Source organism: Notolepis coatsorum (genome assembly GCF_963971535.1).
Source record: "Notolepis coatsorum genome assembly, chromosome: 16".
Lineage (NCBI taxonomy): Eukaryota > Metazoa > Chordata > Actinopteri > Aulopiformes > Paralepididae > Notolepis > Notolepis coatsorum.
The window spans coordinates 76,845,676-76,873,222 of NC_140180.1; the positions used below are offsets into that span (position 1 = coordinate 76,845,676).

At 44.6% G+C, this 27,547-nt stretch overlaps 1 protein-coding gene across 1 annotated transcript; it reads left to right on the top strand.

Annotated features, from left to right (window-relative positions):
- The first annotated feature begins 6 nt into the window (after positions 1-6).
- Positions 7-27,439, top strand: afap1l1a (actin filament associated protein 1-like 1a). Its single transcript, XM_084331665.1, is given in 16 exon segments — positions 7-188; positions 1,282-1,461; positions 6,718-6,801; positions 8,854-8,929; positions 9,590-9,709; positions 11,544-11,683; positions 11,686-11,733; positions 11,735-11,758; positions 12,587-12,691; positions 12,693-12,733; positions 13,003-13,075; positions 16,243-16,354; positions 17,792-17,995; positions 19,657-19,832; positions 21,437-21,562; positions 25,558-27,439. Coding segments are annotated over 16 exon segments (1,641 nt in total). The 5' UTR covers positions 7-83; the 3' UTR covers positions 25,585-27,439.
- Positions 27,440-27,547: the final 108 nt, after the last annotated feature.

A 27,547-nucleotide genomic window follows, 5' to 3' on the forward strand; every position in this document is an offset into this window, starting at 1 on the left:
CCTATGAGTCCTACGAGGAGGACGAGGAGGAGAGGAGCCCCGGGGTCCGTCTCACACACCAGTGGCCCTCAGACGAGAGCTCCATGCCCCCCGCGAGGGACTGCCACATCTGTGCCTTCCTGCTGCGCAAGAAGCGCTTCGGCCAGTGGGCCAAACAACTCACCGTCATACGGGAGAACAGGCTACAGGTGAGAGAGAGGCTGCTGTATAGAAACAAGCACACACACACAGACACACACACACACACACACACACACACACACACACACACACACACACACACACACACACACACACACACACACACACACACAGAGGGAGAATGGATGATCGTGATGATGGAAAGACTGACTGAGACTACAGAGGGAAAGGTTTGAGGAGAGTTGGGGGAGATGGCGGGTATTGGTGAGGCCCACGAGACATTTTACATTTTTCATTTTACATTTTAAATAAAAAGGAACCAGAAACAAGCATGCAACACTGCTGTTAACTAGAGATGTCCGATATTATCGGCCGATATTGGCATTAAAATGTGATATCGGAAAATATCGGTATCGGTTTTTTAATTTTTTTTTTATTTCTATAACCTTTATTTACACAGACAAGCAAGTAAGAACAAATTCTGATTTTATTTATTGTCAAAAGTATGCATAATGTTGTGTTAATTCCACAACAAGAGATATGTAATGTTAATTACCTGAAATTATTCAGTTTTTTTGGGGGGGGGGGAAACCCTGCATATATCGGTATCGGTTGATATCGGTATCGGAAATTAAGAGTTGGACAATATCGGTATATCGGTATCGGTAAAAAAGCCAATATCGATCATCCCTACTGTTAACCCTTCATGTGAACAGGTACCATGGGTGAAATGTGAGTAAGGATTTACTCAGACAACGGTAGACTCAGTTGATAAAGTTTATTAGCTTACAACCCAGGAGAATTGGCTGGAGAGACCCGGCGAGCTTCCATGAGACAGGGGAAGCGCTGGTCTATAGGTCATAGAAGGTGGGTGTGTCCAGGTGGGAGAGACAATTGGATTGGATGGGGGGGGGTTAGGAGATGGAGAGAGGGGGGGGGGGGTGGGGTTAGGAGATGGAAGAGAGGGGGGGGGGGGGGGTTAGGAGATGGAGAGAGGGGGGGGGGGGGTAGGATATGGAGAGGGGGGGGGTTGAAGGTGAGAGACGAAAGGTGAATGGATGGGGAGGGTAATGGGGTGCAGGGGGTTTACTATTCTGCCACAGTACAAGTCATTGATTGGGTCCTCCTCTGCCCCCACAGTGCTATAAGAGCTCCAAGGACACGTCTCCCTACGTGGACCTGCCACTGCCCCAGTGCACCGTGGTCTACGCTCCCAAAGACAGCAAGAGGAAGCGCCACGAGCTGCGCTTCACCCTGCCCAACGGAGACATGCTGGTGCTGGCCGTGCAGAGCAAGGAGCAAGCCCACCGGTGGCTCAGGGTGAGACCCTTTACATGTAGACAGTAGGATGAGGGCTGATCACTAACCTGTACATGTAGACAGTAGGATGTTCACTAACCTGTACATGTAGACAGTAGGATGAGGGCTGATCACTAACCTGTACATGTAGACAGTAGGATGTTCACTAACCTGTACATGTAGACAGTAGGATGATCACTAACCTGTACATGTAGACAGTAGGATGATCACTAACCTGTACATGTAGACAGTAGGATGAGGGCTGTTCACTAACCTGTACATGTAGACAGTAGGATGAGGGCTGTTCACTAACTGTACATGTAGACAGTAGGATGATCACTAACCTGTACATGTAGACAGTAGAATGATCACTAACCTGTACATGTAGACAGTAGGATGAGGGCTGTTCACTAACCTGTACATGTAGACAGTAGGATGAGGGCTGTTCACTAACCTGTACATGTAGACAGTAGGATGAGGGCTGTTTACTAACCTGTACATGTAGACAGTAGGATGTTCACTAACCTGTACATGTAGACAGTAGGATGATCACTAACCTGTACATGTAGACAGTAGGATGATCACTAACCTGTACATGTAGACAGTAGGATGTTCACTAACCTGTACATGTAGACAGTAGGATGTTCACTAACCTGTACATGTAGACAGTAGGATGTTCACTAACCTGTACATGTAGACAGTAGGATGAGGGCTGTTCACTAACCTGTACATGTAGACAGTAGGATGATCACTAACCTGTACATGTAGACAGTAGGATGATCACTAACCTGTACATGTATACAGTAGGATGAGGGCTGATCACTAACCTGTACATGTAGACAGTAGGATGTTCACTAACCTGTACATGTAGACAGTAGGATGTTCACTAACCTGTACATGTAGACAGTAGTATGTTCACTAACCTGTACATGTAGACAGTAGGATGAGGGCTGTTCACTAACCTGTACATGTAGACAGTAGGATGTTCACTAACCTGTACATGTAGACAGTAGGATGTTCACTAACCTGTACATGTAGACAGTAGGATGTTCACTAACCTGTACATGTAGACAGTAGGATGTTCACTAACCTGTACATGTAGACAGTAGGATGTTCACTAACCTGTACATGTAGACAGTAGGATGTTCACTAACCTGTACATGTAGACAGTAGGATGAGGGCTGATCACTAACCTGTACATGTAGACAGTAGGATGTTCACTAACCTGTACATGTAGACAGTAGGATGAGGGCTGATCACTAACCTGTACATGTAGACAGTAGGATGAGGGCTGTTCACTAACCTGTACATGTAGACAGTAGGATGAGGGCTGTTCACTAACCTGTACATGTAGACAGTAGGATGAGGGCTGTTCACTAACCTGTACATGTAGACAGTAGGATGATCACTAACCTGTACATGTAGACAGTAGGATGAGGGCTGTTCACTAACCTGTACATGTAGACAGTAGGATGAGGGCTGTTCACTAACCTGTACATGTAGACAGTAGGATGAGGGCTGATCACTAACCTGTACATGTAGACAGTAGGATGAGGGCTGTTCACTAACCTGTACATGTAGACAGTAGGATGAGGGCTGATCACTAACCTGTACATGTAGACAGTAGGATGAGGGCTGTTCACTAACCTGTACATGTAGACAGTTGGATGATCACTAACCTGTACATGTAGACAGTAGGATGTTCACTAACCTGTACATGTAGACAGTAGGATGTTCACTAACCTGTACATGTAGACAGTAAGATGATCACTAACCTGTACATGTAGACCAGGGGTCTCAAACTCAATTTACCTGGGGGCCGCTGGAGGTAGAGTCTGGGTGAGGCTGGGCCGCATCAAATATTCCACAAAAAAAGGGTTTCAAGTATTCAAAAAAAAGTACAACTGATCCAATCTTCTCAATCTTTAGCAATAACATTTCAGAACATGAACAGTTCTTCAGAACATGAATGGTTCTTCAGAACATAGGCTTCTCAGTGGTGTCAGTGGACTCATGTACAGTGAGCTGTGGTGTTCCACAAGGAAGCATACTAGGACCGCTACTATTCCTAATTTATGCAAATGACATGTCGTCAGCTTGTGACTGCAACTTGTTCCTGTTTGCGGACGACTCAGCCCTGCTGGTCTCTGACAAGAACAAGTTACAGGTTGAAAAAGCCCTCAGCTCGGAACTAGGCAAAATCTGCATATGGCTCGCCGACAACAAACTATCATTACACATGGGCAAAACAGAGTCCATTCTCTTCGGTTCAAATAACAAACTCAGCAAGACCGACGGCTTCTCGGTTACAGTGGGTGACAATATTATCACAAGGAAAGATGAAATTACCTACCTGGGTTCCATCCTAGAGGCTAATCTTTCCTGTGACAAAATGGCATCCAATGTAATAAAAAAAGTCAACCAACGAACGCGATTCTTGTACCGGATCTCCGCTCTGGTAAACAAGAATACCCTGAGGACTCTAGCAGGAGCACTCATTCAAGGGTACTACGACTATGCTTGCACCTCATGGTACCAAAGCACCTCAAAGGCACTAAAAAACAAATTACAAACATCTCAAAACAAGCTAGTCAGACTACTACTTAACCTGACTCCTAGAACCCACCTCACCCCTGCCCACTTTGACAACCTAGGATGGCTTAGAGTAGACGACAGAGTACAGCAACTTGCAATGGGCCTGGTCTACAAGATACACTACGCGACCAAGGTACCCATGTACATGTCAAAATACTTCCCAAAGGTCAGTGAATACCACGATCACAACACCAGAGGGAGCTCCACAAATCATGTAAAACCCAGATTCGGATCAAACAAGGGACTAAACACGTTTCGCAATTATGCCACATCAATGTGGAACGCCCTGCCTAAAGCTGTAAAGGAATGTGAATCACTACCCACCTTCAAAAACACTCTCAAAAAACACCTACGTGAGACTGCAATTCGAAACTGGCCCCTACAAATGTCCTAACCTAGTTGTACAGTAAATGACCAAGTAAGGCTTTGTCAATATTCCAATGTACAGTGTAAAATGTGTGTGTGTCCCCTTCCCAACCCCCCCAACCCCCCCCCCCACCTCCAATGTACAGCCCTCACCCAACCCACCCAACCCCACCCCACCCAACCAACCTCCTCCAATGTACAGTTTCTATGCCAAATGTATATACACTCCTTTTCTGGACACTTTTGTATCACAAACAGTACTGTATTTGCAAATCTGATATGTCATAAATGTATAGATGTAGCAGTACTGTCTATCTGTATGTCATGTATGTCATATATGTTATGATGAATTGAAAATGGGGGACCCTGATGTAAACAAGTCGAAAGTCTTTCTCTGGTCTGCATCCCCTTAACAATTGTATGTATTGAGCTGTACTGTACTGTACCCATTCTGCAATCTGTTAATAAACTTTTCAATCAATCAATCAAATCCACAGCTATGGAAATGCACTGTGAATTTTTTTTTATTCTATCTGTTTAATCAAATCACCAGCCAGTATTTCAGTTATTCTGGTTGCTGTGCGATCTGAGGGGGATTTGCTTTTGTTTGCCTTCAAACATGGTCTCCATCACTCAGTCATACATTATTTTCAAATTGCCACCCTTCACAAGAGCTACCGTTTCTTGGCATATAGTCACATTGGTTTGGTGCTGGGACTCGGGATGAACGCATATTTTTCAGTCCATTCACCTTTGAATTGCAGTCGACTTTTCTTTTACTGACCATCTTTTAAAATGCCATATTTTTCTGCTGGCGAAACTAGGCTAGTAGCTACATTTATGATTAATCTCACGGAGATAAAACTGGGAGCGAGTTTACTGTAGATGCGCCGTCAAATCTGCTCTGACATTACTGAAAGAGAGAGACGACATGCAATCCGTGAAGACCCGCCCTACTCTGCATCTGATTCGCAGACTGTGGGTGAGGGGGGGGAACGCTGACGGGATGCTGAATGTGATTGGACCAGACCCGTACACAGACACAGACAGTTGTCAGTGCAGCCAGCCGCTTATGCAGAGCACTGCTCGCAGTCAGAGGAGATAGCGAGGATATATTTTCCTTAAACTTTACTTGATATCACTCCGGAATCACGTTTCAACCAAGTCACTAACATAACGTTGCTGTCATGAGCCTGCGCTATGGTAGCCTACAAGTGATTAAATAAATAAAACGTCCAACTCTCGCGCAACGACTCGGCGGGCCGCATTAACACTAAACGTTGACGTCAAGTAGGGGGCCGCAAAATATCATCCCTCGGGCCGCAATTGGCCCGCGGGCCGCGAGTTTGAGACCCCTGATGTAGACAGTAGGATGATCACTAACCTGTACATGTAGACAGTAGGATGAGGCTGATCACTAACCTGTACATGTAGACAGTAGGATGATCACAAACCTGTACATGTAGACAGTAGGATGAGGGCTGCACACTAACCGTTACATGTAGACAGTAGGATGTTCACCTGTTCTCCCATTATTTGCAAAGGAGCTTGAAAGTGTTTTTTTTGTTTATTTTATATTTTATATTTCTATTCTATTTTATTGTCTATCAAGTTGTACCTGTTTTAGTTGATTTCTTAGTTTGTCCTTGAAATGCTGCTATTCCTGCATTTCATTTAATACAATTTAATTTCAAACCTTTATTTAACTCGAAAGGCAATTGAGGTTTCCCTCATTTACAGTCACGTCGAGTGTACATAGTACAGAAATAAGCAAAAAGAAAAAGCATTTAAAAATCACACAGCATATAAAATTATAAGACAACAAGACGAGGCAAAAAGCAAGGATAACAAATCAATTAAAACACGTGCAACTTGATCAACAAAGGTTGGAGATCACGCAGTGAGGAACGCAATATACAAAAATCACCACAGGCACACCATATACAGTGTACAACTAGTGCTGAGCAAGTTTCATACCATGTATATTATTATTATTATTATTATTAATAATAATAATAATAATAATTATTATTATTATTATTATTGTTATTGTTATTGTTGTTATTATTATTATTATTATTATTATTATTATTATTATTATTATTATTATTATTATTATTATTATTATTATTATTATTATTATTATTATTATTATTATTATTATGTTCCACTATTATTATTACTATTTCTATTATCTTTTCCTGCCTGTAACCCCCCCCCCCCACCCACGTTGCTATGACACCTGCATTGACGGCAAGGGGATTAATAAAGGAACACTTGACGTGACTTGTTTTTCATTCCACGGTGTGTTTGCAGGTGGTGAGAGAGGTGTGCGGCCAGGGCAAAGGACTGGAGGAACCAGCCTCTCCCATCATTCCCAGGAAAACAGAACTGGACAAGGTAAGTGTGAACATTCTGTCTCACGCTGCACACCTGTGTTCCTCATACGAGGGAAGGGAAAGTTAGCGGAAAACAACACTTGTGTTGTCATTGGAAAATCCCCCCCCGAGCAATTATTGCGAATGACAAAGTAACGTACACGGCGTTAAGTGTGCACCATATTTATCCTGGTGGAACAAAGTGGAGGCGGGATGTGTTTGTCTGCAGGAGAACAGCAATGATAGGGAGGGAGGCAGTCAGTCAGGACCTGTGACTGGCACATCCGACAACCCCCTCATTACAGCTCCGTCACCTTGTCAGAGCTGCAATTTAGACGAGCCCAGCTGTAAATACCGGCACTGAAAGAGAAGAGGGAGAGCGAGAGAGACGGAGAGGAGGTGGGCGGGGAGGGGAAGACTTCAGGAAGACAATGGTTTGGTTTGGCTCATTACTGTGTCTTTCGAAGCCGTCTGTAACAGTTTTGGTCTGTCTGTCTCTCTGTCCCCACAACAGTAGACCAATCAGAGCTGAAGATTTCACTGGTGTCATACGCTGAACAGTAGACCAATCAGAGCTGAGGATTTCACTGGCGTCATACGCTGAACAGTAGACCAATCAGAGCTGAGGATTTCACTGGCGTCATACGCTGAACAGTAGACCAATCAGAGCTGAGGATTTCACTGGTGTCATATGCTGAACAGTAGACCAATCAGAGCTGAAGATTTCACTGACATCACACTGTTATCCCAGCCAGTCAGCAGAGCATTCATCCACATATGGGATAAGATTGTCTGACAATAATGTTGTGTGCCAGAACCAAGCTACAGTTACCACCAACACACAGGAGCTATGTCATATCCTCTTTGATAACGGACGTGGATAATGTTAGCATAGCGCTAACCGCAATTAATACTAAGCACATTCTTTAGTTTTTTTTTGTTTTTTTTTTATCCACTTTTTCTCCCTATTTTTCAATTTTTCTCCCATCCCAATTTCGTGTTTCCAATTCTCCCCTCCCCTGTCTTGAACGTTGCTCGCATATGCCCCCCACTGGCCGATTGTAGGGAGGATAGAAGCCTTGCATCACGTGTCCCCTCCGATACACGAGGAGGCAGCCTGTCACTTCTTTTCACCTGCCAGCGCGGACTCTCATTGGCGAGGTGTAACGTGTGGGAGGCTCACACTACCCCCGCTATTTCCTGTCTCTGCTGTGCAGGCGTCCCCAACCGACCTGTAGGAGTCCCTGTCCACAACGTCCAGATTACCACCCATCGACTTCCACCCGCTGACTCTGCCAATTGAGCCAGTATGACGGCCGGCCCAAGCCGGAGGCAATGCTGACACCCGGATTCTAACCCGGTGTCTCTTGCGTTGGTGACGAGTGTGTGTGTGTGTGTGTGTGTGTGTGTGTGTGTGTGTGTGTGTGTGTGTGTGTGTGTGTGTGTGTGTGTGTGTGTGTGTGTGTGTGTGTGTGTGTGTGTGTGTGTGTGTGTGTGTGTGTGTGGTGTGTGTGTGTGTGTGTGTGTGTGTGTGTGTGTGTGTGTGTGTGTGTGTGTGTGTGTGTGTGTGTGTGTGTGTGTGTGTGTGTGTGTGTGTGTGTGTGTTGGAGAGACAGACAAAGAAAGAAAGAAAAGAAGGAAAGAAAGAAAGAGACAGACAGACAGACAGACAGACAGACAGACAGACAGACAGACAGACAGACAGACAGACAGACAGACAGACAGACAGACAGACAGACAGACAGACAGACAGACAGACAGACAGACAGACAGACAGACAGACAGACAGACAGACAGACAGACAGACAGACAGACAGACAGACAGACAGACAGACAGACAGACAGGCCCTCAGATCTAGCAGATATAGCCTATAAGTAATAGAGGATTCTGTGGGCCTTGGCGCTGGACTGTCATAGCTGCTAATTGGTCTGCTGGCTCAGACAGAGAGAGACAGTGGGAGCAGAGCAGGATTAGCTCTGGTTTGATCTCCGCTGACTGAGGGATCCTGTGGACAACATGAACGCTATTGACTGAATTGTTGAAACTGTGTGTGTGTGTGTTTGGTTCCTTCAGAGGTTGTCTGGAGAGAAGAACACGTCAGATTCAGACAGCGTGGGCGTTTCTCCTGGGGACCCCTGCAGAGAGAACGGTAAGAGTGTGTCTGATCTCTCTTTTCTACTCTCACTCTCCATTCACCCACTCAGCTTTAATATCCCTGCTGACTCATCTTTTCATGTATAACTGTAGACTGTAGTCATCCTTTAACTAGGCCTCAGAAATCCCCGATTGGGAACACACCAACATTGTGGGAAATGTGCTTACCATCTTTTCCAGAGTCAGACAAGAAGATATAATATACCGCTCTCCTCTCTGTGCGTTCAGTAGAAAGCTATCCGGCTGCAAGCTAGCCTATAGCTTAGCACAAATGCATGGAAGCATATACGGACCACTAGCCTAGCTTAAAACACCAGGAGAGGTGTTTTTGGCCAACAGCTCTCAAGCTCTCAAGTTCGACACTGTTTGATGAACAATATCACTGACCCATAGCCAGAGTTGTACCTTCTTGCTAACCTGTTGTACAGAACTTGTAAGTCACTTTGGATAAAAGCGTTCAAGTTACATGACGAAATGTAAATGTAAAAATAGCTAGGCTAGCTGGTCCGTATCTGCTTCCATTCATTTAAACTTGTTCCTTTAAGTTTTAATCTGTCCGCAATCACATGTAGTGTTTTATTTATCCACAAGACTAATAGATGAATTGGATGCTGTCACATGTTGCATGGTAACTATATAATAACTCTCCTCTCAGGTAAAGGGAAGCGGGGGCCGTTCGCAGCGGGCCGTAAGATCACACGCATCATAACCTTCTCCAAGAAGAAGCCACCGCGGCCTGGGGACCCCCGCACGTCCTACAACGACCCCAGACAAGGTCTCCCCTCCCCGTCCTCTTCCACTGTCTATTTGTCCTCATATCTCACTCTGTAATTGTATCCTTGAGACGAAAGAACCATAAGGCTTTTCTATTTTGGGGGTTTCCAGGTGAAATCTTTTTTTTCTGAATTTGTGCTTCATAGCAGCCTAAGGGAGGGGGGAAGGGAGGTAGGGTATGGGCAGGGTAATAGAAGGTAGACATAAATATAGGCAATACAGTTTAGTCTGAAATATACAAATATGAAAAATAAACAGCGTAAACAATAAAGTGACATCTGAATATAAAAATATGAGGAAAAATGTACAGTGAAAAAAAGATGCAGATGAAGATGGTAACATTGAATCATTGTGTACATTTATTGTTCAAAGTTTGAGTACTTGTCGGGGGGTTGTGTATTACATTCGCACTCTAAAAGATTTCGGATTGACTTCACACCTGCGACTACCCCAAAAATAATTCTAAATGGTATATATACCTTTGTCTCAAGGGTTTTATCAAAGATGCTCATTAGCATTGTGAGGTCACTGGCGTCAGGCGAGTTACAATTATGTGGTCAAATACACTGTATTGGTATACATTATGTTAGAATGATATTATTTAAAATTGTAATTAGTTGTTAAATTACACTATGAACATACTGTAGATGTGTGGGCATATAGTTATGTATGTACGTTACGTATTATTTGGTTACTTCACATAGTTTACCGGCTCAGTGGCCTCGTGGGTAGAGTGTCCGCCCTGAGTTCAGGAGGCTGGGAGTTCAAGCCCCGGCCGAGTCATACCAAAGACTATTTAAAAAAAATGGTACCCATAGCCCCCCCTGCTTGACACTCAGCATCAAGGGTTGGTTTGGGGGGAAGTCCTTGCGACATACTAGCGTCATGTCCAAGGGGTGTACTTGTACATCAAGCTGCCTCACGCTACGGAAACAGGAGATAGGCTCCTGCCCCATGTGCCGTTATGGCTCAAGAACCATTGGTTCTCAAAGGCAACTTCACATAGTTTGATTATTGTATTATGGAGCTTGTCTTGTCTGTGTGTGTACTAGTCTTCGTCCTGTTTACTTGTAATGTTATATGTTATGATGTAAGTATTGTGTTGTCACGGTCACAATCTACGTTTAGTTTACTAGGATCCCCAATTAGCGACAGCATTGCAGTAGCTACTCTTCCTGGGGTCCACAAAAAACCTACAATGTGTGACCATGCAACATAATTATAACATAACATTACAAGTAAACATGACAAAGACTAGTACACACACACACATACATAATTTTTACATCATAACATATAACATTACAAGTAAACAGGGACAAAGACTAGTACACACACAAACAGAGACACACACAGAGACATACTACTTACATCATAACACATAACACTAGTACACACACACACACACACACACACAGAGACATACTACTTACATCATAACATATATCATTACAAGTAAACAGGACAAAGACTAGTGCACACACAAACAGACAAGACAAACTCCAATATACAATAATCCAATATACAATAATCTACTATATGAAATAGCTAAATACTTATCTGTACACAACTATATGCCCACACATTATGTTCATACACGCCTAATTTTACAGTTAATTCGATTGATGTTGATAACATAACAATGCACAGGACCCAGTACAGTGTATTTTACCTCATAATTGTAACTCACTTTTACAATCATAAAAAAACACGTAAATACACATATAGTTTCTACATGTGTTCAAATATCCCTTGTCAAAAGATGCTGTTTTAATAACATTTTAAGATTAAAAGTCAATCCGTTTCCCTGGTCTCTCCCCCGTCTCCGTCTGCAGGCTACCTGTCTGTCCTGGTGAACCAGGTGTGGAAGAGACAGTGGTGTTGTGTGTGGGGAGGAACCCTCCACTTCCACCAGGACCGCAGGGTCCAGCGGACCAGCCTGCCCTCCCTGCCCCTCCACGGCTGTGAGGTGGTCCCCCGGGCTGGGCCCCCAGGCACCCCTTCGCCATGCGCATCCTGCGGGCCCAGCACCGAGGTGGCTGCTCTGGAGGTAAGAGAGCACACTGCAGCGTTCTCCTACTTAAAGGAGGCAATAGCAGCACTGACAGTTACAACAGTTACACAAATGCTAGGGTTTCTCAGGTCACTAATGATGCCTTGTGTCTGCTCTCTCTCTTCCTCTCTCTCTCCCTTCCTCTCTCTCTCTCTCCCTCTCTCTTCCTCTCTCCCTTCCCCCCTCTCTATATCTCTCCCCCTTCCTCTCTCCTCTCTCCCTCCCCCCTTTTCTCTTTTTTTTTTTCTCTCTCTCTCTCTCTCTCTCTCTCTCTCTCTCTCTCTCTCTCTCTCTCTCTCTCTCTCATCTCTCTCTCTCTCTCTCTCTCTCTCTCTCTCTCTCTCTCTCTCTCTCTCTCTCTCTCTCTATGTCTCTCTCTCTTCCTCTCTCCCTCCCCTTCCTCTCTATATATCTCTCTTCCTCTCCCCCCCTTCCTCTCTCTCTCTCTCTTTCTCTCTTAATCTCTTCCTTCTCCCTCCCCCTTTCTTTCTCACCCCCCCCTTCCTCTCTCCCCCTTCTCTCTCTCTCTCTTTCTCTCTTAATCTCTTCCCTTCTCCCCTCCCCCTTTATTTCTCTCCCCCTCTTCCTCTCTCTCTCTCTCTCTCTCTCTCTCTCTCTCTCTCTCTCTCTCCTCTCTCTCTCTCTCTCTCTCTCTCTCTCTCTCTCTCTCTCTCTCTCTCTCTCTCTCTCTCTCTCTCTCTCTCTCTCTCTCTCTCTCCTCTCTCTCTCTCTCTCTCTCTCTCCTCTCTCCCTCCCCCCCCCCTCTCTCTCTCTCTCTCTCTCTCTCCCCCTCCCCCTTCCTCTCCCCCTCTCTCTCTCCTCTAGGCGAGCTGCTCTGAGGAGTTGGGCAGGTGGCTAGGTGTCCTCCTAGCAGAGACAGGTTCAGCAGCAGACCCAGAGTCTCTTCACTACGACTACGTTGACGTGGAAAACCATCGCTAACATCCGCGACGCCGCCCGCCACTCCTTCCTGTGAGTGAGACGGCAGTTGTTTCTTTACCAGAACATAAACACTAGAATGTGTCTGGAAGACAAAAGACGGATCCTCTCATTAATGATGGAGGGATCATCAATGCCAGGAAACTAGCTCTAATGTTTTTCTCTCACACAGTCTTCATCTATCAACCCCCCCCCCCTCTCTCTCTCTCTCTCTCTCTCTCTCTCTCTCTCTCTCTCTCTCTCTCTCTCCTCTCCTCTCTCTCTCTCTCTCTCTCTCTCTCTCTCTCTCTCTCTCTCTCTAGGTGGGCTACTTCCTCCAGTAGTACGTCCACAGACTCCAGAACATATGACGAGGTTCCTAATGAGGACATGCAGGTGGGACACACACACACACACACACACGCACATACATAAACACACACACACACACACACACACACACACACACACACACACACACACACACACACACACACACACACACACACACACACACACACACACACACACACACACACACATACACACACACACACACACACACACACACACATACATAAACACACACATACACACACACACACACACACACACACACACACACACACACACACACACACACACACACACACACACACACATACATAAACAGACACACACACACATACACACAGATATAATCTTTATTTATGTAAACATAAAGACAATGTTTAAAGGACACAAATATTATCAGTGCACTTGTACATTGTGGGTTATTCTGATACATTCGTGCCCAAATTGACAATGGCAACCAAAGTTACACACACACATGGATGATGAACCTGACAATCACACACAGCTCATGGGTACAGATAGCAGCGTCTTCTCCAAATTGCCCGGCTGCCAATAATTGCTGACACTGAGCAATATCTTGCTAATTGTTTGGCTCTTCTCTTCGAAGACCGGTCATCTGAAGGCCTCTAACACCCAACTTATGAACATGACCCAGGCTTCCAAATATGAAGACCAAAGGTTTACAGTTGTAGCCAAGTTGTGATATGTTATGCTCCAACAGTTGATACTTTAACATTTTGGTTGTAAAGGCTTCCTCTAGACTGTAGTCAAACGTGCAGCCAACTTCTTGGATGAGAACCTCTCTGTTATTATCATTAACAACAACAATATCGGGGTGTTTGCTGAAATACCAGAGAACAGTGAATACACACACACACACACACACACACACACACACACACACACACACACACACACACACACACACACACACACACACACACACACACACACACACACACACACACACACACACACACACACACACACACACACACTCTCTCCTAGTCCTGCTGAACTCTGTGTACAGGAATTAGTCCAATATTTGGGGGTTTACTTTGATGCAGTGTGTGTGTTTGTGTGTGTGTGTGTGTGTGTGTGTGTGTGTGTGTGTGTGTCTGTGTCTGTGTCTGTGTGTGTGTGTGTGTCTGTGTGTGTGTGTGTGTGTGTGTGTGTGTGTGTGTGTGTGTGTGTGTGTGTGTGTGTGTGTGTGTGTGTGTGTGTGTGTGTGTGTGTGTGTGTGTGTCTGTGTCTGTGTGTGTGTGTGTGTGTGTGTGTGTGTGTGTGTGTGCACAGCTGTTAGGGACTGTCACTGTCTGAACATGACACCCCTGATCATTCACCAGAACAGACAGAGCTCTGTTACACGCCTGTCAATGACTGCCCTTTGTAGAGAAGAGGGGGAACTGTGTGTGTGTGTGTGTGTGTGTGTGTGTGTGTGTGTGTGTGTGTGTGTGTGTGTGTGTGTGTGTGTGTGTGTGTGTGTGTGTGTGTGTGTGTGTGTGTGTGTGTGTGTGTGTGTGTGTGTGTGTGTGTGTGTGTGTGTGTGTGTGTGTGTGTGTGTGTGTGTGTGTGTGTGTGTGTGTGTGTGCGCGTGTGTGCATGACTATCTGAGAAAGTGGAGAGACAGAATGAGAGATCAGGCTGGTGAAAGGAAGGCAAGAGGTCAGGGTGGTTTTATTGCCTGTAAACCTCCTTCTTAACCCCAGTGACATGCACCCAAAGCTCTGCTCAGACACACACACACACACACACACACACACACACACACACACACACACACACACACACACACACACACACACACACACACACACACACACACACACACACACACACACACACACACACACAGACAAACACACCACAACGTCATATAAAGTTGATAGATGAAATATAAGGCCATGTTCAGATTCAAATCCAGATTGTATTGGGTCACTTTCTATACTACTATGCACTATCAGAGTGTAACACTCAAGTTCAGCACTGCTAGTTTGACAAACAATACCACTGGCCCTTAGCCTCCAGAGGTGTTCCCCTCCTGCTGACTTGTTGTTCACAATTTGAAGCGTCAGATAAATGACTAATGTAAATCTATATGTATCCAGATACATTTTTAGAAAGTCTGGACAGCGGGGAAAAAAACAGATTTTTTTGCAAATCTGATCCAAACCACATTTGGAGGTGGTTTGAAGTTCGATTCCAATCAGATTTCTACAGATGTGTCTCAGTCCGGACACTCTGGCCACTCAAATAGGATTCCAAAGGCGTTCTAAGGATTCCCAATCCAGTTTAGCTCAAGACCCCGCCCCTGTAGCGTGGCGAACTGCCACGCCTCGGATATTGCGATGTGATTGGCTGAGAGGCTCTCCACTCTGGTCTCACTCACTACTGTTTGTCAAGCTGTTAGCGAGAGGCTATAACCTTATATCACGTTGCAGAGAACGCACTGACGCTGGTGACGTCGGGTGACCTGATCTGCGATGTCGAGCTCGTTTTGGCGACTTTTCCTGTTTTTAAACCGCCGCTTACAATTCTAAATCCCCTGCCTTATCAGAGAGAGATATGTAGAAGAAGCGAGGAGTGATCTATTTAGACTGGAGACTCGGGAGAAGCCAGAAAATATGTCCCCCGTATTTTACTGATCTGATCTGCCTGCAGTCTGAAACAAAGCCTAAATGACGACCTAAATAAGAAGCCTTTTATCTCCTGTTTTAAGATAAGATAAAATAAGATATTCCTTTATTGATCCCCTTGGGGAAGTTCAGGCATCATAGCAGCATGGGGGAGGGGGGAGGGGAGGTACAGGTAGCAGACGACATGGTACAGGTCACAGAATTATAGTGCAGTGGAGAAGTAAAAATAAAAATAGAATAAAAAGGCAGTGTACACAATATAATTAACTCTGGACATGTGCATATGAGGGTATGTATGCCCTCTCAGTTATATTTGCCCTACAATAAATAGTTACAATATATAATCTAATAATCTAAATCGAATCTAATATATAATCTAAAAAAAAACGAAATGCTAAATATATGCAATATATAATCTAATAATTCAATAATCTAAATCTAATCTAATATATCATCTAAAAATACTAAATGCTAAAATGCTAAATGCTCATTTCACTCTCTTCCTCCTCTCCTGCTCCCCTTCTGTCTTCCTCCTCTTCCTCCTCTTCCTCCTCATCCTCCTCATCCTCCCAGCCTGTGGAGAACGGCGGGCCGGGTGAGAATCAGGGGAAGCGTCGCTCCAGTTTCTCCGGCAGTGAGTCTGGGAGGAACGGGTCCGCGGTCTCCCTCAAGCGCACAGGCTCCAGTAAGGCTTCATCACAACTGTTCTCTACAATACATTTACCCATAGTGAATATATAATATATATATCATACATACATTGTCTCTCTCTCATTCAAACCCTTACTGTCTGTCTCTCTACTGTACTAATCCCCACCCGCCCAGGATTTATTTACTTATGAATGATTTGAGGATTATCATCAGTCCTTGTCAACTTGAGTTGGAAATTTGGCAGAAATTCTACTAAGTGGTCGATTCCAGCGGTAAATATAATTCTTCACAGAAAATGAGTCTCAGGTTAAAAGAAAATATTCATCTTTTAGTAAACATTTTAAATGGGTCCCACAGACCTGAATAACACACAAGGGTTAAAGCCCCAGTGCTGGGGTTATGGGTGTGATACCTGTACTGTAAAATGTATGCAGTCATGGCACTGTAATATATTTAGGATTATAGTATTCATCAAATTAATGAATGTTATGTTATGTTACTGTTATGTTATGATACGTTACGTTACACTACGCTATGTGACGTTACTGTTATGTTATGTTATGATTATGTTACATTACTGTTACTGTTATGTTGTGTTATGTGAAATCACATTCCTGGTGTCTCAATAACAGTCAGTGGTACAGTCTATGGTACATGGACTCTCGTCAAGGTCAACACCCCTCTCTCTTACCTTCTCTCCCTTCATCCATTCAGTAATCTTTCCTCTCTCTCTCTCTCTTTCGCTTCCTCTCTCTCTCTCTGTTCACGATCCTCTCTCTCTCTTTCTCTTCCTCTCTCTCTCTCTGTTCACGATCCTCTCTCTCTTTCTCTTCCTTTCCGATTAGCTTCGTCATATTTGGTTTCCGTCTCCGATGTGAGCGGCGGAGATAACCGTCTTCCTGGTCGGGGAAAGTGATACACTGGTACACGAGGCTCTTGGCTCTTGGCTCTTGGCTCTTGGCTCTCAGGGTTCCTCTCAGGGCCGTTTCTCAGGGCTTTAGTGGGAAGAGAGTTGTGGTTCAGACACATCAAAGGCCCGGAGACCCCAGTGGCCCCCAGGGGCCTCAGGACGAAACCTGAGATTTATTGGACACTCACATTAGATCCACTGCCTCCCCTCCTAACCTCTCCTTCTGCAGGAGTGTGTGCGTGTGTCTGTGTGTCTGTGTGTGTGTGTGTGTGTGTGTGTGTGTGTGTGTGTGTGTGTGTGTGTGTGTGTGTGTGTGTGTGTGTGTGTGTGTGTGTGTGTGTGTGTGCAGGAGTGATTTTTCTTCCTCATCTCTTCTCATTGTGACATCATCCTCCTCTTCCTCCTGCTCTATACATAATGTGGCCTTCGACTTTGTCCTTTTCTGCATATCTTCAGTTTGCTAACAGATATGTATATATATATATTGAAAGGCGTGAGATGTCACATCTCCTTCCCACAACCCCTACATGTTTGACCTTTCACCTCTAACCCCCCGCCCAGACGCCAACCAGTACGGGAGGTATGGGAAAACGCGAGCGGAGGAGGACGCCAAGCGCTACCTGAGAGAGAAGGAGGAGCTGGAGAGCGAGAGGGACGGGGTCCGGAACGCGCTGGTCACCCTCCGACAGGAGAAGAGGGAGGGGAAAGAGGAGCTGAAGAAGAGGAGCGGGACGGCTGAGGGGGGAGAGAGAGGAGCAGCCACCGGTGAGGAGACAAAGAAATAGAGATTATGACATTATGTTTATTCAAAACGTGTTGGTTCAACTGTTTCAGTTCTAGGAGTCTGTTGTTTGTTGCTCCGAAGTAGTTACCATACAGAACGCGTGTGCAGTCATTCGTCCGATCACCAAAGCAATCTTACGGACGAACGGACCGCTCTCCCAGCAGCGGCCTCTTCCTGCCGTTTCGAAATGTGAAACTACCAACGCCTCCGTTCATCCGTGAGATTGCTGCCGCGATCCAGACGTATATCACAATGGGTGTTATTGTTGTTTACTATTCAGAGGACGTTGACCCGATACCCACGCACACTTTCAATTCCCTCGCTTGATTCCCTCTCTAGCCTCACACGGCATGTATCCCATTTTTTTTTATTGGGATATGTGTTGAATCACATCAATTTGAGACTCTTATTACCATCTAATATGGAAGAAATGAAAATCCATATAGATTGTTATTGTTGTCGACCATGTGTGTGTGTGTGTCTCTGAGTGTATGTACCCCTCCCCCGGTAAGTACCTCTCTGGGACTATGTTACCATGCAGTCTGGTAAGTACCTCTCTGGGACTATGTTACCATGCAGTCTGGTAAGTACCTCTCTGGGACTATGTTACCATGCAGTCTGGTAAGTACCTCTCTGGGACTATGTTACCATGCAGTCTGGTAAGCTGTCAAAAGCACTGCTTGAGCCCCACTCCAACAGACAACCACCATCTAAACAGGCTAGAGTAATCTGATCATCCTCAAATGGGTTGACATTATGATCCAGTTAAAGGGACACGTCAACATTATGGGACACGCTCTTACTGTGTTCTCCAGAGTCAGACAAGACGATAGATACCAGTTTCCTCTCTGTGCGTTCAGTAGAAAGCTATCCGGCTGCAAGCTAGCCTAGCTTAGTACAAATTAATGGAAGCTGATACCTCTCACAGAGTTTTAAGCTAGGCTAGCTGGTCTCTATCTGCTTCTATTTATTTGTGCTAAGCTAGGCTAGCTTGCAGCCGGATAGCTTTCTACTGTATCGTAGTGAATAGTTCAATTTAGGATGAAAGGTACCGAAGTACACAACCCGTTCTTTATTATGGGGGTGTACTTCAGTAGAAAATTGTTCTTACATGAAACTGCTCACGACAAATTTGATCAACAAACAAAAAAAAACTGCTCACAACAAGGTCTGTGGATTATCTTGAGTCGTGGTTTCTGGTGCTTTGAGCGCTACAAACCGATCGCCATACAACTCCATTGTATTGGAGTGACGACAGACATCTCTACTGCAGATATCTCCAAAACTAGGAGAATCACACTGAAACTATCTGGATGGATATATAGTCTGGGTAAGGGGGACAATATGTATTTTGAATTAACTGCCCCTTTAAGACAACTTTGACCCGTTCAGATCATAGGGATACCCAAGTGACTTAGAGTAACTGTAGTCTGTGTGTGTGTGTGTGTGTGTGTGTGTGTGTGTGTGTGTGTGTGTGTGTGTGTGTGTGTGTGTGTGTGTGTGTGTGTGTGTGTGTGTGTGTGTGTGTGTGTGTGTGTGTGTGTGTGTGTGTGTGTGTGTGTGTGTGTGTGTGTGTGTGTGTGTGTGTGTGTGTGTGTGTGTGTGTGTGTGTGTGTGCGTGTGTGTGTCTTCCACGGAGCAGAGAAGCGAACGTCCTCCCTGTGCGAGCGCCTGTCCCAGCTGGAGGAGGCGTGTCGTGGGAAGGAGGCTGAGAGAGTGGACCTGGAGCTCCGTCTGACTCGGGTCCAAGAGAACCTAAAGAAGAGCCTGGCGGGGGGGGCACTGGGGGCCCCGGTAGAGGATAAGCCACAAGCCAAGGTACATTAGACACACCGCAAGTAACCTGCATGCCCTTCCGCGTTGCTCTGATTGGCCAGCCCTCTACGCTCGTTTTCCCCCTACGCCAGTAACGCGCGCATGCGCATTTTCTTTTTGATGGCACTCACACGGCAAGCAGGTTTTTGCCACACAGCCGCAAGCTGTGCAGGTTTTAATAGCAGGTTTTAATAGGTTTTGCCGCAGCGGCGGCAGGTTTTAATAGGTTTTGCCGCAGCGGCGGTAGATAATAATAGCAATACTTAGAATAATAATACTTAGACAAACGCACGCAATTGGCACAAGTGTAAAACATTTTGGGAACATCATATTCAGAAAGTATCACAGAGACTTCTATTGACCAAGGAATTAGTTATTATTAGTAAGACACAACATTTCAATCAAACATATAATAACATGTGTTTCATCATACCAACTGATCCTGGTGTGACAATACCTAACATTTAGATTAACCCAGTTAATGCCTTAACTAGACAGTTACAATGTAACATTTAGATTAACACAGTTAATGCCTAACTAGACAGTTACAATATAACATTTATATGAATTAACCCAGTTAATGCCTTAAGAGAAAGAGGCTGGTGGTCAATGTCACTTCGGATTGCTACGACACATCTCTACTGCTTGTGACAGGCTGTGGTGCGTTAATGTAGTTTCTGCACATTGATGCTTTATACTAGTTAAAGACAGTAGAGCTTGAGTACTTTCGATAGGGCTTTGATTCAAACCGGTGCATGAGATGAGGTTCTATATGTAGAACATGGTACTGGGCTGTGTTGTCACGAGAAATAACGGTATGAATAAAACGCGAAATAACATTATATAGCGTTATGTTATATAGCGTTACAATGTACAGTTTCTGACAGCTGTATTATCATGTATGTTCTGCGATACCCGCTTATTATTATTAACCAGCGTTGCTAATATGGCGTGTTCTGCGATATCCATTTATTATTATTAACCAGGGGGATTATCGCGTTGCGTCTCGCATTATTATTAACCTGGGGGAGCCTCATGCGCATGCGCGGCGTAGAGGGTAAACGAGCATAGAGCGCTGGTATTCACGCAGGAGAGCGCTGGCCAACGCTGGCCAATCAGAGCAACGCGGAAGGGCATGTTGGTTGCCGAAAGTATTCACGCAACCGGGCTGGGAGCCATTCACTCTCAGTTCAGTGAGGCGGGTTTACTTGCCTGATGATGGAGCATCCATCCTCATTTACTTGTTGATAGAGTTGATCAATAGATAACTTTCAGCTACTTGGTGTCGTACTAGAGCATCAACATGTCATTCCAATCAGGTGCATTACACGTGGGGAAATGGGAAGTAGGGAGGGGATACATGCATGCAACATGTAAATTCAAATTCATTAATCAATATTCTTTTGGGGGGAAAACAATACTTTTATTCCACACATTTTAAAAGCTCTATGGATGTATTATTTATTTAAAAAAAAAATTAAAAGATTAGTCTACGTAACATTTGTATCTATAGCACCTTTACAATAAAATCCACTTCCTGAGGTGTTTTTAAAGTGAAGTCATCCCAACCACCACACTTAACCTTACTTTTGATCCTGTCTGTCTAGCCTCGCTCTACAAAGAGCCAGAATATCTACAGTGACTCTGTACCAGTGAACTGTGCGTCAGAGATGCTGAAGAGGCCCACGTCTATCTACGCCTCATCCAGAGGAACCGTCATGCAGAAAGCCAAGGTACCTGAAACAGACTCCAGGATGTTTCCTCTCTCTCTCCCTATGTCTCTCTCTCCCTCCCTCCCTCTCTCTCTTTCTCTCTGGCTGTCTGTCTCCATTTCTGTGTGTCTCTCTCTCTCTCTCTCTCTCTCTCTCTCTCTCTCTCTCTCTCTCTCTCTCTCTCTCTCTCTCTCTCTCTCTCTCTCAGTGCATGCTGGGAGTGAGATTGGAGATTGGAGAGTGGAGCTGCGTGAGGAGTGAGTTTTTCGGTTTTTCATTATTTATCCTGATAGTTAAATTTATTTATGCTATATTGTAATTATAGTGTAGTGTTAGTTTGCTCTGTGTTTGGCGTGTATAGGGTTAAGTGGGGAGTTTGTTTGTTTGGCAGTCGGCCAGGTTGTGCCGCGGGCTGACGTCAGACGCCAGTATGGAGTTTGCCAAAATCGGTAGTAAGCATGGTCTAAAGATGAATTCTTCTAATGTGTCCGTAGAGGATTGCAGCTTGGCAATAGGTAAGGTCGTTGGACATAAAAGTGTGAAATCAGCCGCGAGGATGAACAGTGGAGTTGTCATTTTTCTAAACTGTCTTGAGAAGGTGCACTCGGTTGTAGAATCCGGAGTCAGTATAGAGGATGTGTTTATTGCCGTGGAGCCTCTCTCCACACTAGGCAGAAGGATTAATATAAATAACATCCCGCCGTTCAAAAGTGACGAAATACTGATAAATCAACTTGCACGATATGGGAGGATAATTTCCCCGATAAGGAAACTTTCATCTGGATGCAAATCTCCGCTGTTAAAACATGTTGTCTCACATAGATGACAGTTTTTTTTTTTTTTTTTTTTTTACTTTATTTTTTAGCGTTTATCGCTTTTCTGGTCAAGCATGACCGACAGTTGTAGGGTGAAACGGGAGAGAGAGCAGGGGGAGACATTCGGCAAATGACGGCGAGTCCGGGAATCGAACTCGGAGTCAACCAGATCCGTGACGCAGCACGGAGTCCCGCGACGCAGCGCGGTAACATGGTGTGCTACTGGAGCACCCCCGAGATGACAGTTTTTTTTTTTTCTTTTTTTTTTTGGTCTTTTTCCCCCTCCATTTTCCTCCGATTTTCTCCCATCCCAATGTTAGTCGTATGCCAATTCCCAGTCCCTTCCTGGTCGCTGCGCTTTACCCCCCACAGTCAGATCATTTGGGAGAGTGGAGGCTACCACGTGCTTCCTCCGACACACGTCCAGCCAATCACCGCTTCTTTTCACCTGGCAGCGCGGATTCTCATTGAGAGGGCGTAGCGTGTGGGAGGACCACACTATCCCCCTCACGTCCAATCCGCGCTTAGCAGGCGCCCCGACCGAACTGTAGGAGTCGCTGTTTACAACGACCCGGACCCACCCCGCCAGCTTCTCCCACCCTCTGATACAGCCAATTGTATCAGTGCAGACGGCCAGCCAAGCTGGTGACAACCCCGGAGCTGTGAGCTGGATTCGAACAGGCGAACCAAGCTCACAGCTCCGGGGCTGGTGACGAACGCAATCTCCGCTCGACCACCTAACCGCCCTGAGATGACAGGTTTTAATGATTCTCGAGAACAACAGAGAAGAGATTGATTTGGTTTTCAAATTAAGAGTTGATGATTTTGACTACGTCGTTTTTGTGAACTCTGGAAACTCAAAGTGTTTCAAGTGCGGAGAAGAATGACATTTGGTCCGCGATTGTGTGAGGGAAGAGGGGAGAGGTGCACAATCTAAGCCCTGGGAGGGACGCAGTGCTGCGCGCAGAGCTGCAGGTACAGAGGAGGGAGTGGTGGGAGACGCTGATCCCCCCTCAGAGGAGGGAGTGAGAGACGGGGCTCAGCAGCGCAAAGCTGCGGGTAGTGCAGGTACAGAGGAGGGAGGGGTGAGACACGCTGATCCCCCGTCAACCAGTGGTAGTGCAGGTACAGAGTAGGGAGTTAGGGATGCTGCCCCCCCTTCAACAAGTGGTGAGGTAATAGGGGAGAGCAGAGGTTTTTTGGTCCCCCCGAGCCCAACACCGCGTCAGAGTAAGAAAAGGAATAAGGAAAATATGACAAGTGAAGTAATAGGTAAAAAGCTGAATGTGGTGGACAATGTAAACAGTCAGACAGTGGATGACGTGGTGGGAAGTGATGGAGGGGTGGGCTCTCAGGATAAGGAAGGAGTGACAAGTTTGGTCAAAGAGAGTCAGGAGGGTGTAGAAGACACAGGTTCCTCTCAGTCCAGCATGGACGAGGATGAGGCTGAAAAACAATGGGGGACAGACGTCCCAAGTGCTGAGGAAGATGAGTTTTCAAATGCTTCTCAAGTGTCTGATTCACAACGAATTTTTTTTTATGCAGTCAGGCAGATACAGCAGTTCCTGCACACAACAAAAAATTTGAAAAATGTCAAAGTTGGAGATTTTTTTGAAGATTTAGAGATGTTTATTTTTTCAGCAAAGACTCAAATGAGGTTGACGAACAATGGGGGGTACACTTCCCAGGAAGTTTTTAGACTGAGAAAAATTGTGCAGAAGATCAAAAAAATTGATAATGTAGTATTATAATGAAGGATAATAGTGTTGTGCACTCCTTCTGGAGATCATGGAGCCTCTGATGTATGGAGCCTGGCTGGACATTCAGGAAGGGAGTAGACCTGGGCTTGGACAGTGTCTGCAAGCAGTTGGGACAATGACACTGAAAGATGGTGTGGATGTAGCCGGGTCAGAGGAAGTGGCTTCTTTATTGGGGCTGAGGACAGCCTGTCACAACAGGGTCTGTTTGGACGATTGGACTGAAGCGCGGAGCGTCGGGGAACAATACCTGTTGCAGGATTATTTCAGTGGAACGGAAGGTCCTGATGAAGGGGATCTATTTCATGCGCTGGATATAAAAACTGACACAAATGGACTGACGGGACCCCTTTGGGTTGCTCATATGTTGTTCTTGATGACATATTATGTGTTGAATGGAAGTATGGATACTTTTTTTGTTTGGGTGGAGCTTCAATGTTTTTTGTTGTGTTGCAGAAGGCCAGGTGTATTTTAGCTTTTTTTTTATTGTGAGATCTCATGTGGTTTTTTCAAAGATTTGGCGTTTTTATCGCTACTGGGCAGTCCAGTAGAGAGAGACAGAGGAGGAATGGGAGACAGAGTGGGGGGAAGACATTCGGCAAATAACGACGGGTTCGGGAGTCGAACCTGGGTCGGCCGTGTCGCGGCTGAGCTCGCTATGTGGTTCGCCACTGGGGCGCCCCTCATGTGGTTTTAAGTGTGATGGGGACACATGTTGCCCGATATAATGTGTAGTTAGTTATTTAATTGTATTGACATACACATTGTAATGATAATTATGTAAATAAATGTTTTTCTAAAATAAAATAAAAATCTCTCTCTCTCACTCTGTCTGTCTCCCTTTCTGTGTCTCTATCTCTCTCTCATCTCTCTCTCTATCTCTCTCTCTCTCTCTCTCTCTCTCTCTCTCTCTCTCTCTCTTCCTCAGCTTGAATCATTTAAACAGTGTGTAGTTATTAATAGACCTCCCTCCCTGGCTCTATGGGTGGTTAATAGCATCACAGCAGAGTGTCATTACCTAATGGATTATCATGGTGGAAATGTCGCTCAGCACTGTGCAGTGTGCACTCACCACTCAACTGCCTCTGTGTGTGTATCCATGTTAACACGTGTGTGTGTGTGTGTGTGTGTGTGTGTGTGTGTGTGTGTGTGTGTGTGTGTGTGTGTGTGTGTGTGTGTGCGCGTGCGCATGTGTGTGTGTGTGTGATGAAGCCAGTTGCCATGCAAGGTTAGCGTGTGTGTGCAAGTGTAGTAATAATGGGGTTTCATAGTGGTTGCATTGCTTGTGTGTGTGTGTGTGTGTGTTTGTCTCTCTCTGTTTGTGTGCAGTCCTCACATTTGTACAATGTAGAGAGTAATTGAAAAGCAGAAGTGGGTTCTGCTTGAGAGACAGACAGAGACAGTATTCAACATCAAACCTCTGCCTGTTTCTGTTTTTCTCCAGGAATGGGAATCGAAGAAAGGAACCTAACATCAAATCACGTCACGCGTGGAAAACAGACAAATGTCGGGGAATGGACACATTTAAAGGGTTTGACGTAGACCATTCCGACAAACGCACACGTTGAATAATAAGATAGACCCATCTGCATCCACGGGAATCCACTCCTGATCCTATAGCTCAGCAAGGTTGTAGTAAGACAATATGGACACTAGGAGGAGTAAGACCACACGGAATATGGCTTTCACTACTGTCTCACTATGCTGCCTGGTGTGGAAGATACCGCGGCATGCCAACGCTCTTTTCAAAAACGTCGTTTCTTCACCTTACTACAACCGTTAGCACTGCCTTGAATCATACAGATCTAAGTGAGAGGGAGGAGAGTCAGAAGTCGTATGTGTTTAGAAAGATGGAAAAAGAGACACGTATTGAAAGAGAGACATGTATTGAAAGAGAGACATGTATTGAAAGACAGAAGTGTATTGAAAGAGAGAAGTGTATTGAAAGAGAGAAGTATATTGAAAGAGAGACATGTATTGAAAGAGAGAACTGTATTGAGAGCATCTGGAAAAGGTTCAATTCACTTTCAATTAATTAAACTCGGAAGACGGAATTTTTCTAAATATGAAAACTTTAAGATCTCTGAGGTTCTTTTGTATACCATAAAGATATGACTGCAGGGTGAACGCTCATATCGATGAACGAATATAGTGATTAAAATGTTTTATTTTTAAATGGTTGAAAGTCGAATTGTCTCCGATCCTTGAAAGGTATTTATATATATATTGATATATATATATATAGGTCACGGTACTGGGAACGTCGGAGCCGGCGTTGAACAAATTGAAATGTACAGTGGTTAAGGTTGCCAGGTTGAAAGAGAGACATTATTTTGTGTTGAGTGAATGGATGCAGGACAGGTCATAATGTACGTTTGACGTTCTTCTCCCTGCTTGTACATAGTGAGCCATGACTACTGTTATGTATAGTTTCTACTGTACAAGGTGGTTTTAAAGGTGCTATAGATAATTCAGCCACTAGATGTCGCACTAGAGCACCAGCATGTCATTTATCCAGTCAGGTGCATTCCACGTGGGGAAGTGGGTAGTAGGGAGGGGATACATGCATGCAACAATATTCATTGTAAACAACAACATTCATTTTGGCCCTGCCAATATTTTTTTTTATTATAAATTCAATCAATATTTTTTTGTGGGGAAAAGCACTACTTTTATTCCACACCTTTCTAAAAGCTGTGGGTGTATTTCTTTTTAAATGATTACTCTACATACAAATAATACCTATAGCACCTTTAATTGTTCCTCAAATGAAAACCTTGCATGCAGATAATACATTGACTAACTCTAATCAATGGTGCTACGACACAAACCAATGTAAATATCCTACAGTCCTACATCATTTAACGCATTCTGTCTTAAACCTGTGGTTGATTTTTGCACTTTACATTTTCCTGCTTGGATAAGGGAATGAAACAATTAACTTTTTACATTCCAGTTGTTTCATAAATTGACGGTGGACAGTTTAGTTGTAATTGATGGTGGGCTGTGAGTTGTAATACCATAAATGCCAAAAAAACACATTCTTAGTTACCGTTTTATTTGTTTTTGTTTCACATGACAAAGTGTGAAGTAAATGTGTATGGTATCAATCAACTCATACATATAATGTATGAAAGCAATGAATAAACAAAGCAAGAGATTAAAAGTTTTACACCACTGAATGTATCACTTTATACAAATATGAAGGCAATTCAATGCAGCACACTATAGTGCGATGCAGTTCAGGCAGTCCATTGTTTACATCATGTGGGCAGCCAACAAAATCTGGTGTCCTGTCGATCAGTTGGAGATAGATAGTTTCATGCATGTTGTTGCCACATGACAGATGTTAATGTATTGTTATACATATTGCACTTTTACATAACCTTTACAGAAATGTATTTTGTCTGCTGTTTGTTTATGACCAATACATC